The sequence below is a fragment of the Danio aesculapii genome, chromosome 4, assembly GCF_903798145.1.
Source record: "Danio aesculapii chromosome 4, fDanAes4.1, whole genome shotgun sequence".
NCBI lineage: Eukaryota > Metazoa > Chordata > Actinopteri > Cypriniformes > Danionidae > Danio > Danio aesculapii.
Window position 1 is genome coordinate 19604992 of NC_079438.1, and position 12929 is coordinate 19617920.

Below are 12929 nucleotides of genomic sequence, written 5' to 3' on the forward strand. Positions count from 1 at the left end.
TAACGCCAGACAGCAAGTGGCCCAGGATCTATGCCCAGTGCATGTGTTAGCAGTTGCAAGGCAGAGAAAAACTTGACTCGTCCCTGGGTGGGCTCGAACCACCAACCTTTTGGTTAACAGCCGAACGCGCTAACCGATTGCACCACAGAGACTCACACACCAATTAAACTGTAGTAGAAATACTGAACTTTGTCTTAATAGGTATGCTCGAGGTATCGAAATGAAAGCTGGTAAAAAGAGAGAGAAAGGTAACAGAAACGCCCAACGTGGGGCTCGAACCCACGACCCTGAGATTAAGAGTCTCATGCTCTACCGACTGAGCTAGCCGGGCTTCTGATAAATTAGTTCTAGTCACTGTTTTGATCAATACCTTCCCTACCTGTGTAAAGTTTGATGCTGTTTTAAAGTCAACTGAAATAAGTAACTTGGCCAATCCAGGCACTGGACAACAAACTTCTGCTAAATCCTGATGTCAACTTTTAATGCTAGACTGCACGTGTCCCAGGATCTATGCCCAGTGCACATGTTAGCAGTTGCAAGGCAAAGAAAAGCTTAACTCGTCCCTGGGTGGGCTCGAACCACAAACCTTTCAGTTAACAGCCGAACGCGCTAACCGATTGCGCCACAGAGACTCAAAAACCAATGCAACTGTAGTAGAAATGCTGAACTTTGTCTCACTTGGTCTGCAGGATGAATCCAAATGAAAGCTGCCGAAAAGAGAGAAAGGTAACAAAAAACACCCAACGTGGGGCTTGAACCGACATCACTAAGAGTAAGTGTCTTATGCTCTACCGACTAAGCTAGCAGGGTTTGTGAGACACTAGTTCAAGAGCACTGTTTTCATCAATACCTTCCCTACCTGTGTAAAGTTTGATGGTGTTTTTAAGGCAACTGGAGTAAAAAAAATGTCCAAAACAGGTGCTGGACAACAAACTACTGCTATATCCTGATCTCATTATGTAATGCTAGACAGCACGTGGCCCAGGATAATTGCCCGGTGCACGTGTTAGCAGTTGCAAGGCAGCGAAAGCCTTCGTTCGTCGCTGGGTGGGCTCAAACCACCAACCTTTTGGTTTACAGCCGAACACGCTAACCGATTGTGCCACAGAGACTCAGCCTAATCATACCAACTGTGGTAGAAACGCTGAACTTTGTCTCAGTAGGTATGCTCGATGAATCCAAATGATAGCTGCCGAAAAGAGAGAGAGAAAGGTAACAGAAATGCCCAACGTGGGGCACGAATTCACAACCATGAAATTAAGTCTCATGCTCTACCGACTGAGCTAGCCAGGCTTCTGATACCTTCATTCTAGTCACTGTTTTGATCAATACCTTCCCTACCTGTGTAAAGTTTGATGGTGTTTTTAAGGCAACTGGAATAAAAAATTGTCCAATCCAGGCACTGAACAACATACTTCTGCTAAACACTGATGTCATCTTGTAACGCTAGACGGCACATGGCCCAGGATCTATGCCCAGTGCACGTGTTAGCAGTTGCAAGGCAGAGAAAAGCTTAATTTGTCCCTTAATGGGCTCAAAGCAACAACCTTTCTGTTAACAGCCTAACGTGCTAACCAATTGTGCCACAGAGACTCAGACTAACCATACCAACTGAGGTAGGATCGCTGAACTTTGTCTCAATAGGTATGCTCGATGAATCCAAATGAAAGCTGCCGAAAAGAGAGAGAAAGGTAACAGAAACGCCCAACGTGGGGCTCGAACCCATGACCCTGAGATTAAGAGTCTCATGCTCTACCGACTGAGTTAGCCGGGCTTCTGATACATTCATTCTAGTCACTGTTTTGATCAATACCTTCCCTACAAGTGCAAAGTTTGATGCTGTTTTAAAGTCAACTGAAATAAGTAACTTGGCCAATCCAGGCACTGGACAACAAACGTCTGCTAAATCCTGATGTCAACTTGTAATGCTAGACAGCACGTGGCCCAGGATCTATGCCCAGTGCACGTGTTAGCAGTTGCAAGGCAGAGAAAAGCTTCATTTGGCCCTTGGTGGGCTTGAACCACCAACCTTTCGGTTAAGAGTCGAACATGCTAACTGATTGCGCCACAGAGACTCAGACACTAATCAAACTGTAGTAGAAATACTGAACTTTGTCTTAATAGGTATGCTCGTGGTATGCAAATGAAAGCTGCCGAAAAGAGAGAGAGAAAGGTAACAGAAACGCCCAACGCCCAACGCCCAACAGATGTTAAGGCCACAGGTCTGTAGTCATTGAGTCCTGTGATCTTTGGCTTCTTCGGGATTGGGATGATGGTGGAGCGCTTAAAGCAGGATGGAACCTTGCGCTGTTCCAGTGATCTATTGAAGATATGTGAGAAAATGGGAGCCAGCTGGTCAGCGCAGGTTCTAAGACAGGCTGGTGAGACACCATCTGGCCCTGGTGCTTTCCTTCTCTTCTGTTTACTGAAGATCTGACGCACATGATCCTCACTGATCTGAAGAGCAGGGGGGAGAGGAAGATGGCTGGAGGTGTTGATGGCTGTGTAGGGAGATGGTCCGGGCTGTGTTGATGTGGTATTAATGGCCATGTAGGGAGACGGTCTGGGCTGTGTTGATGTGGTGTTGATGGCCGTGTAGGGAGATGGTCCAGGCTGTGTTGATGTGGTGTTGATGGCTGTGTAGGGAGATGGTCCAGGCGGGTGTAAGGTGTCTGGTCATAGGTGTCAAACCTACAGTAGAACATATTCAGCTCGTTTGCAATATGTTTATTGCTGTCGATACTGGGGGACGGTGTCTTGTAATTAGTGAAATCTTTTAAGCCTCTCCACACTGATGCAGGGTCGTTAGCTGAAAACTGGTTTTGCAGCTTTTTGGCATAGCTTTTCTTAGCCACACCAATCTCCTTTGTCAATGTGTTCCTGGCCTGATCGTACAGGATCCTGTCACCACTCCTGTAAGCATCCTCTTTGGCCTGACGAAGCTGTCTGAGTTTTGGTGTGAACCATGGTTTATCATTGTTAAATGACAAGTAGGTCCTGGTAGGGATGGATAACTCCTCACAGAAACTGATGTATGATGTTACAGTCTCTGTGAGCTCGTCCAGATCTGTGGCTGCAGCTTCAAAAACATTCCAGTCAGTGCATTCAAAACAGGCTTGTAAGACCTGCTCTGTGTCGTTGGTCCATCTCTTGACAGTCCTTAATACTGGCTTAGTAGTTTTAAGTTTTTGCCTGTACGTTGGTATAAGATGAACCAGGCAGTGATCGGAGAGTCCTAGAGCTGCTCTGGCGACGGAGCGATATGCATCCTTTATTGTGGTGTAGCAATGGTCCAAAATGTTATTGTCTCTGGTGGGGCATGTAATGTGCTGTTTGAATTTAGGCAGCTCATGTGTGAGTTTTGCCTGATTAAAGTCCCCAAGTATGATAAAAACAGAGTCCGGGTGTTGTTGTTCGGTCTCTGTGATCAGATCAGCCAGCTGTTGCAGTGCAGTACTCACGTGTGCTTGCGGTGGAATGTAAACACAGACGAGAATGAACGAGGAAAACTCTCTTGGTGAATAAAAAGGCTTACAGTTAATGAAAAGCACTTCCACATCAGGACAGCACATCTTCTTTAACACAGTTACATCCGTACACCACCTTCTGTTGATGTAAAAGCATGTCCCACCACCGCGCATTTTGCCTGTTGACTCCGTATCGCGATCTGCTCTGTACAGCTGAAAGTCCGGTAGGTTTAATGCGCTGTCCGGAATGGCTTCGTTTAGCCAGGTTTCCGTGAAACACAGGACAGCAGAGTTGTTAAAGTTCTTGTTTTTGCATGTGAGCAGAAGCAGTTCGTCCATTTTGTTAGGAAGAGAGCGGAGATTCGCCAGGTGAATGCTGGGCAGCGCCGTTCTGAAGCCGCGCTGTCTTAGCCTGACGAGCGCGCCGGCTCGCTTCCCACGCTTGCGCGTCTTGTAGCGTTTCCACAATGCGGCTGCTCCGCTGACCACAATGTTCCGCAAAACGCCACAAAAATCAAAATCCAGTTCTTGATTAGTTGGTGTGCACTGCCGAATGTTCAGCAGCTCGTCCCTGGTGTAACTGATCGTATTTGATAAACATAAAACAGGACAGACTAACAAAAACAGTGCAAACACTGGAGAGCCCCACACCGAAGCGGCCATCCGCGGCGCCATCTTGATGAGGTCTTGATGAGCAAAATCCTTTGTTCGTCCCTGGGTGAACAATAGGCTGGGGAACAATAGGCTGTTATGGAGGGGGAAGAGAGGGAAAAAGGGGGAAGAACGGGAGGAGAGGAAAAAAGAGAAGAAAAGAGATAAAAGAAGAAAAAGAGAAAGAAGAGAAGAAAAAGGGGCGAAAGAAGGGCTTTTCCAGGGCTTGTTGGTCTAGGGGTATGGTTCTCGCTTAGGGTGCGAGAGGTCCCGGGTTCAAATCCCGGATGAGCCCTACGATGTCATTGAAAAAGAGGCAGAGCTGTGCTATCTGTCGTGATTATATGTTAATTGTAGCAGCTTTTGCTGTGACTTTAGTTAATAATCATTTAGTGGACTTCTGATCTAAATCAGTCTAACATGTACAATTATACGGACAAAAAAAGGAGCGGCAATGATTCAGTGAACAACCCACCAGCTTTATATATAAGCACCATTTTTGTGTTTGTACACAGTCTCTTCTCTGTAGGCACCATGCAGGATTCAAAATGGCCTTTCGCGTTAGGTATCTCATTACTCTTTTAGTCATAACAGGTAATATGCATGGCAATGCAGGAAGTTAATGACAGGCAAACACATCTCAAGAAGGTTTTCACAGCTACCGTGTTTCCTCCATCAAACATTGCTTCCAAATTTAAGTGAGACCTTCAAAGACAACCCAGATGGGACTTGAACCAACAATCCCAAGCCCCGGAGGCTGATGCCTTATCCATTAGGCCACTGGGCCATTTCGCCAATCATTTGTCATGGATCTTTTGTATGCCTTCAACAAGATGCCAAAGCAAGGAAAACTGCACTTTAGGATCTCGATGCCAGTTTGCATTCCGTCAAATAAGATGTGTGCAACTAATGGACAAACATTTTCTTTGTGCAACCATCCACATTCGTGTCTCATGGGTCCTGGGGTATGGTTCTTGTGTATAATGTGACTGGACTTGAGTTTCAAATTCCAGACAAGGCCACTCTCATTACCTTAAAATCACAACCTTTCTACAGCTATTTCCTTGTTTGCATTTCATCATCATCCACCTAACATGAGCCATTAGTTGAAAGCCACAGGGTACTTGAAGTCAAGATCTCCATTACCAAAGCTTAGCAGAACCATTTAGGTTTGTAACGTGACAGTGAGATTCAAGCAAGATTGGATGAATCTTATTTGAAGTGTGCAGCAAGTCTGAGAATTCGAAGCTAACTATTGTCCTCAGATCATCACGCCTAAGTTATGAGAAGACAAGTCGGATTTTTTTTCACACAACTTAAATGTAACCAAACAAAGACAACCCAGATGGGACTTGAACCCACAATCCCCAGCTTTGAAGATTGATGCCCTATCCATTAGGCCACTGGGACATTACTAGTGTCTGTCATATCTGTTGTATGGCTCAGGAAGTTCTTGTTACTCAGAATACAGTTCTTTAGGATCCCTATGCCATATTGCATTCAGACGATCTGGTGTGTACACCTAATGACAAAACAGCCTCTCTGAGGAATTTTCCTTTGTCATTTCTTTTTGACCTAAGGGTATGAACCTAGCTTTTTAAAGGTAACACTGGATTGTCTTGCACAGTCAACTTAAAAGGAACTGCATCAAAGACAACCCAGTTGGTACTTTAAACCCACAATCCCCAGCTTCGAAGGCTGGTGCCTTATCCATTAGGCCACTGGGCTGTTTTTACTGCCTGTGATCTGTAATATGCCTCCAGAGAGTTGCTGACACACGTAACAAAAACAACATGAACAAAGAGTAGATTGGATCGGTCTCACAGAATTTTTTGTGGCACTGCAAATTGCTTCTACAGGGCTTGTTGGTCTAGGGGTATGATTCTTGCTTAGGGTGTGAGAGGTCCTGGGTTCAAATCCCAGACAAGCCCTATGCCTGTCATCGAAAAAGAGGTGGAGCTGTGCTCACTATGATGTTTAAATGTTAAATATAGCAGCTTTTGCTGTGACTTTAGTTAATGAACATTTAGTGGACTTCTGATCTAAATCAGTCTAACATGTACAATTATACAGACAAAAAAATGAGCGGCAATGATTGTTAAATTTGTCGGTTGTTAAATTTGTTTGTGGATCTTGAACAACCCACCAGCTTTATATGTAAGCACCATTTTTGTCTTTGTACACAGTCTCTTCTCTGTAGACACCATGCAGGATTCAAAATGGCCTTTCGCTTTAGGTATCTCGTACCCTTTTAGTCATAACAGGTAAAATGCATGGCAATGCAGGAAGTTAATGACATGCAAACACATCTCAAGAAGGTTTTCACAGCTACCGTGTTTCATCCACCAAACATTGCTCCCAAATTGAAGTGAGACCTTCAAAGACAACCCAGATGGGACTTGAACCAACAATCCCAAGCCCCGGAGGCTGATGCCTTGAAGTGTGCAGCAAGTCTGAGAATTCAAAGCTAACTATTGTCCTCAGATCATCACGCCTAAGTTTTGAGAAGACCAGTCGGAATTGTTTCACACAACTTAAATGTAACCCAACAAAGACAACCCAGATGGGACTTGAACCCACAATCCCCAGATTTGAAGGCTGATGCCTTATCCATTAGGCCACTGGGTCAACACTAGCCTTTGTCATATCTGATGTATAGCTCAGGAAGTTCTTGGAACTCAGAAAAACAGTACTTTAGGATCCCTATGCCATATTGCATTCAGACGATCTGGTGTGTACACCTAATGACAAAACAGCTTCTCTGAGGAGTTTTCCATTGTCATGTCTTTTTGACCTAAGGGTATGTACCTAGCTTTTTAAAGGTAACACTGGATTGTCTTGCACAGTCAACTTAAAAGTAACTGCATTAAAGACAACCCAGTTGGTACTTTAAACCCACAATGCCCAGCTTCGAAGGCTGGTGCCTTATCCATTACTCCACTGGGCTGTTTTTATTGCCTTTGAACTGTAATATGCCTCCAGGGAGTTGCTGACACACATAACAAAAACAACATGAAAAAAAGAGTAGATTGGATCGGTCTCACAGAATTTTTTGTGGCACTGCAGGTTGCATCTACGGGGCTCGTTGATCTAGGGGTATGATTCTCGCTTAGGGTGCGAGAGGTCCCGGGTTCAAATCCTGGACGAGCCCTATGCGTGTCATAGAAAAAGAGGCAGAGCTCTGTTCACTTTGATGTTTCTATGTTAATTGTAGCAGCTTTTGCTGTGACTTTAGTTAATGAACATTTAGTGGACTTCTGATCTAAATCAGTCTAACATGTACAATTATACAGACAAAAAAAAGGAGCGGCAATGATTCGGTTGTTAGATTTGTTTATGGATATTGAACAACCCACCAGCTTTATATGTAAGCACCATTTTTGTCTTTGTACACAGTCTCTTCTCTGTAGGCACCATGCAGGATTCAAAATGGCCTTTCGCGTTAGGTATCTCGTTACCCTTTTAGTCATAATAGCTAAAATGCATGGCAATGCAGGAAGTTAATGACATGCAAACACATCTCAAGAAGGTTTTCACAGCTACCGTGTTTCATCCACCAAACATTGCTCCCAAATTGAAGTGAGACCTTCAAAGACAACCCAGATGGGACTTGAACCAACAATCCCAAGCCCCGGAGGCTGATGCCTTATGCCTTAGGCCACTGGGCCATTTCGCCAATCATTTGTCATGGATTTTTTGTATGCCTTTAACAAGATGCCAACGCATGGAAAACTGCGCTTTAGGATCTCGATGCCAGTTTGCATTCCGTCAAATAAGATGTGTGCAATTAATGGTCAAACATTTTCTTTGTGCAATTATCCACATTCGTGTCTCATTGGTCCTGGGGTGTGGTTCTCGCGTATGGTGTGACTGGTCTTGAGTTTCAAATTCCAGACAAGGCCACTCTCATTAACTTGAAATCACAACCTTTCTGCAGCTATTTTCTTGTTTGCATTTCATCATCATCCACCTAACAAGAGACCATTAGTTGAAAGCCACGGGGTACTTGAAGTCAAGATCTCCATTACCAAAGCTCTGCGGAACCATTTAAGTTTGTAACGTGACAGTGAGATTCAAGCAAGATTGGATGAATCTTATTTGAAGTGTGCAGCAAGTCTGAGAATTCGAAGCTAACTATTGTCCTCAGATCATCACGCCTAAGTTTTGAGAAGACCAGTCGGAATTGTTTCACACAACTTAAATGTAACCCAACAAAGACAACCCAGATGGGACTTGAACCCACAATCCCCAGCTTCGAAGGCTGATGCCTTATCCATCAGGCCACTGGGTCAACACTTGCCTTTGTCATATCTGATGTATGGCTCAGGAAGTTCTTGTTACTCAGAAAACAGTACTTTAGGATCCCTATGCCATATTGCATTCAGACGATCTGGTGTGTACACCTAATGACAAAACAGCTTCTCTGAGGAGTTTTCCATTGTCATGTCTTTTTGACCTAAGGGTATGAACCTAGCTTTTTAAAGGTAACATTGGATTGTCTTGCACAGTCAACTTAAAAGGAACTGCATCAAAGACAACCCAGTTGGTACTTTAAACCCACAATCCCCAGCTTTGAAGGCTGGTGCCTTATCCATTAGGCCACTGGACTGTTTTATACTTACTGTAATATGCCTCCAGGGAGTTGCTGACACACGTAACAAAAACAACATGAACAAAGAGTAGAGTGGATCGGTCTCACAGAATTTTTTGTGGCACTGCAGACTGCTTCTACAGGGCTCGTTGGTCTAGGGGTATGATTCTCGCTTTGGGTGCGAGAGGTCCCGGGTTCAAATCCCGGACGAGCCCTACAACAGTCAGAGAAAAAGCAGTGGTGCTGTGCTATCCAAGGCGTTTCTATGTTAACCGTAGCAGCTTTTGCTGTGAGTTTAGTTAATGAACATTTAGTGGACTTCTGATCTAAATCAGTCTAACATGTACAATTATACAGACAAAAAAAGGAGCGGCAATGATTCGGTTGTTAGATTTGTTTATGGATCTCAAAACAACCCACCAGCTTTATATGTAAGCACCGTTTTAATGACATGCAAACACATCTCAAGAAGGTTTTCACAGCTACCGTGTTTCATCCACCAAACATTGCTAACATATTGAAGTGAGACCTTCAAAGACAACCCAGATGGGACTTGGACCCACAATCCTAAGCCCTGGAGTCTGATGGCTTATCCATTAGGCCACTGGGTCATTTCGCCAATCATTTGTCATGGATCTTTTGTATGCCTTCAACAAGATGCCAACGCATGGAAAACTGCACTTTAGGATCTCGATGCCAGTTTGCATTCCATCAAATAAGATGTGTATATGGCCACACTGGGCGAAGTATAGGTATACTCGGGCACAGAATCTGGGTCAGAAGTATGCCCTATGAGCATGCTCTGTGGGTATTAAGTAATTAACAAAATAGTTAGTTGAGTCCAGGCACAAAATGTGCCTATAGGGTCCCAATAAAGCACTCATACAAAGTAGTGTGGTTATAAACATGCATGGCCATTGTGGCTTTAACACAAAACAAAACTAGTTCACTTCTACTATGTAGCAAAAGTAGCACAATATTACTTCAACTGCATAATTACATATTTTGAACGCATAAAGTCAGTAATAAATGAAGCTATCTAAAAATATAAAGACAACATGGACTATTTTTCAAAGGTTCGGGACGACTGCTTTATTTTATAAAGATGCAGATATAAAAGTAACCTTGTAAATAATTATTCCTTTTTAATGTGTTAACCTTTCCATTTGAATATGTTAGAATATAATTTATTCCAATAATGTTAAAGCTGCATTTGAGGCATTTGTGTCCTACATGAAATCACTCTAATGATTTGGTGCTTTAAAACATTTTTATTTTTATTAACCCAAAACTACTCATGCATATTGACTGTTATTTTATGTTTTGTGTTACAATGTGAACGTCATCAATGTCACACACACACACACACACACACACACACACACAGATATAAGTTTTTGATCAGCTTCAAACACTGAATATCTGTCTGTGTGTGTGTGTGTGTGTGTGTGCGCGTGTGTGTGTGTGCGTGCGTGTGTGTGTGCGGGAGAGCAGATATAGTGGAAAGTGGAAAACGAGGGAAAAATTTCATCAATAAGTCATGACAAAGTAAGCGGCAAAAAAGCTTTAAAAAAGACTTTTATTTTGGCGTGGCGCTGTGACGTCATAAGGCTGCGCCGCTCCTCCACTGTGATCCCATGCATTGATTCAACTGAAGAAAGGTTTGTTTTAAAACTTTTACACATATATAAACCGATTGATTAAAGTTTCAGGTTTTTTCATCCGATGCTAAATTATGTACCTGTTGTTGAAAATAATATTTTAACCCTTTTTACAACGTAGTATTATTTTACTCACAGTAATGAGGGCTAATGTTTGAACAGAAATGTGTGTAATAAGTGTTTTAATGAAGGTTTAGTTTATTAAATAGTATAATGTCATTCCATTCTAAGTATACATCACTATATATATATATAAGAAATGGAGTACTAGTTTTAATCAGCTCATTTGTGGCTATTGTTTCTTGCTTGAACTTACCTGATTTATTTTTGTTAATTACTCTCATATAAAGAAACTGTTGAAGCAAGTGTTGAAGAGAAGTTATTTTTTTTCTGTTCATTAATTTATTCATTAAATTTTTTTTTATTGTTTTGTTCATTTTAAACAGGATAAAGTGTTCAAACGCAGAGAAAAACTGCTGAAGCGACTGATCTCCACACTGTTATAAAGATGGTGTTTATTAAAGAGGAGAGTGAAGATGTGAAGATTGAAGAAACATTCAGAGTCAAACAGGAAGATCTGCAGGAACAAACAGGTTGGTTTTCATTCTCAAAGACCAACTCAGTCATTTGATCCTCATTCAGATATATTTTAATAATAAGAATACTAAATTAAATCCATCTTGCAGCCCTGAGTGTGCTGCCTAGTTCTCCTAAATGCACATGAGCACTCATTGAAAGACAGGAATGAGTTTCTTTCGTCACTTGTTCTCATGTCTTTTGTCATTCTTTTCTTATTCTTCTACTGTTTGTAAAGCATCCTTGAGCACTGGCGCTATATAAAATAAATAAAAACAATAAATTAAAAAAGTTTAACTGAGCTGACGATATTTGACCTACAGTATTCTCATAGAAGATATCTGCTATTACAGTGATAGTGCTGGCTTAGTACTTTCCATTTGCATATGTCACATTGATCACAATTCCCTTTTTTATCAACTTCTTTATGGGTTTAAACTTGTTTGTAGTAGTTGTTACTAGTTCTCATAGATAGTATCTGAGTTAGAATGACATCATTATTATAATAACTAATTACCAGGACTTTTGTGTTTAAACAGGGTTTCAGTGGGGTCTTAAAATGTCTTAAATTCCAAAATCTAAATTTTAGGCCTTAAAGTCTTTTAACTTTTAAAACATTTGTTTATTTTTTTTCATTGATTTTTTTTCAAAGAAAGTTTGTGTTTGGAAAAGTGTTTGGATACAAGTAAAGCTTGCTTGTTTTTACACAATATTTGCTAAGAAATATCTAAAATATTGTAATTTTTTATTATTCATTTATTATTGTGTTATTACATGTATTAAATCATAATATTTTTTTTGATAGGGCAAGTAAAAATCTTTTCCATCTGGGGCATTTGAAAAATTCCCTTTATGAGTCTAAAATTTCTTTTATAATTGTCTTGAAAATGTCATAAAAGTCTTGCATTTTACTTGGTGAAACCTGAAGAAACCTGGGTTAAAGTATGTCAGAAAATGTGGGTGCCCCCAATTTTAAATATGCTGAATGAAATGGACACTAAAGTAATTAATTATTATTAAACATTGTACAGTATTCTAAACTATATGATGTTGCTGAGGGACGACGTGAAACAAAACAAACAAATTATAGTGGAACAATAACGTTTAGCATTGCACTGACTACAACTGGCCAACAAACTAATCTAAAAATGACTTTTGCTGCTTAAGAAATGGATTACAGCATGCTGATGATATGCAAACATTTGAATGTGAAGTTCGTCAGTATTGACTATATTCTTCATGTAGCAGCTGGCGCCGACATTGGAATGTTTTTACCTGAAATTTTTTTTTTTAAGAATTAATTTTTGGATCCTAAATACAGTGTTATGCTGCTTAAGCATGAGGCGATAACAGTTTACAAGGTATACCACAGTTTGGAAAAGTCAAGGTTTGAAAAACCTTGTATATCTGAGGTATATCTAAGTTTTTTTTTATTACAGTATCTCCAGCAGAAATAATATCCAAAAATACAGTTTTAAATAGTAAAGAAATCTGTGTTTCTGAAACAAATGAAGACAGCAGAAGTCAATGATTCATTTGAATGATTTAACCTGATCACCATGCCTAATGCTGCTTGATGTTGAATTTGATGTCAAATTTTCACATTTTTTTTATTTTTCTTTGTATGTAAAGTCATGAACACACTTGTTTGTAGAGCAAGTAGTGTGACCGTTTTCTGCCGTTTATAACTCCTGGTCTTTTCTCCAATTGTCAACTGAATTGGAAGTGCTAAAACAATAGCAAATGAGATCAGGTCACTATGACATGACTAACAATTGTCGCTGTTTGTCATTGTACTCTGGTTATCTTGAGATCTGATGCTGAGTATTCTTAGGGCTTTTCACACTTCAAATGTTTAACCCTGGGTCATTCTAACACTGAATAAACAGAATCCTGGGTTATCTGTAATCACTTTCCACAATGCTCATGCTATACATGGTGTTCATTAACAGATGGTCCACATTTGCAAACCCCAGGTTAACA

General features: G+C 41.1%; 1 protein-coding gene and 5 non-coding genes across 6 annotated transcripts in view; 5 read left to right on the forward strand and 1 right to left on the reverse strand.

Annotated features, from left to right (window-relative positions):
• Nucleotides 1–258: 258 nt before the first annotated feature.
• trnak-cuu (transfer RNA lysine (anticodon CUU)) lies at nucleotides 259–331 on the reverse strand. The gene has a single exon. It is a non-coding gene; the product is annotated as a tRNA-Lys (tRNA).
• A 4010-nt stretch (nucleotides 332–4341) lies between these two features.
• trnap-agg (transfer RNA proline (anticodon AGG)) lies at nucleotides 4342–4413 on the forward strand. The gene has a single exon. It is a non-coding gene; the product is annotated as a tRNA-Pro (tRNA).
• A 1564-nt stretch (nucleotides 4414–5977) lies between these two features.
• Nucleotides 5978–6049, forward strand: trnap-agg (transfer RNA proline (anticodon AGG)). Its single transcript has one exon. It is a non-coding gene; the product is annotated as a tRNA-Pro (tRNA).
• Nucleotides 6050–7197: 1148 nt separating this feature from the next.
• trnap-agg (transfer RNA proline (anticodon AGG)) lies at nucleotides 7198–7269 on the forward strand. The gene has a single exon. It is a non-coding gene; the product is annotated as a tRNA-Pro (tRNA).
• A 1583-nt stretch (nucleotides 7270–8852) lies between these two features.
• Nucleotides 8853–8924, forward strand: trnap-ugg (transfer RNA proline (anticodon UGG)). Its single transcript has one exon. It is a non-coding gene; the product is annotated as a tRNA-Pro (tRNA).
• Nucleotides 8925–10825: 1901 nt separating this feature from the next.
• The window catches only part of LOC130222164 (gastrula zinc finger protein XlCGF8.2DB-like), a 58454-nt gene continuing 56350 nt past the window's right edge, over nucleotides 10826–12929 (forward strand). Inside the window, exon 1 of the mRNA XM_056454790.1 lies at nucleotides 10826–10963. Coding sequence (XP_056310765.1) covers nucleotides 10879–10963 — 85 coding nt within the window. The 5' untranslated portion in view covers nucleotides 10826–10878. The remainder of the gene's footprint in view (nucleotides 10964–12929) is intronic.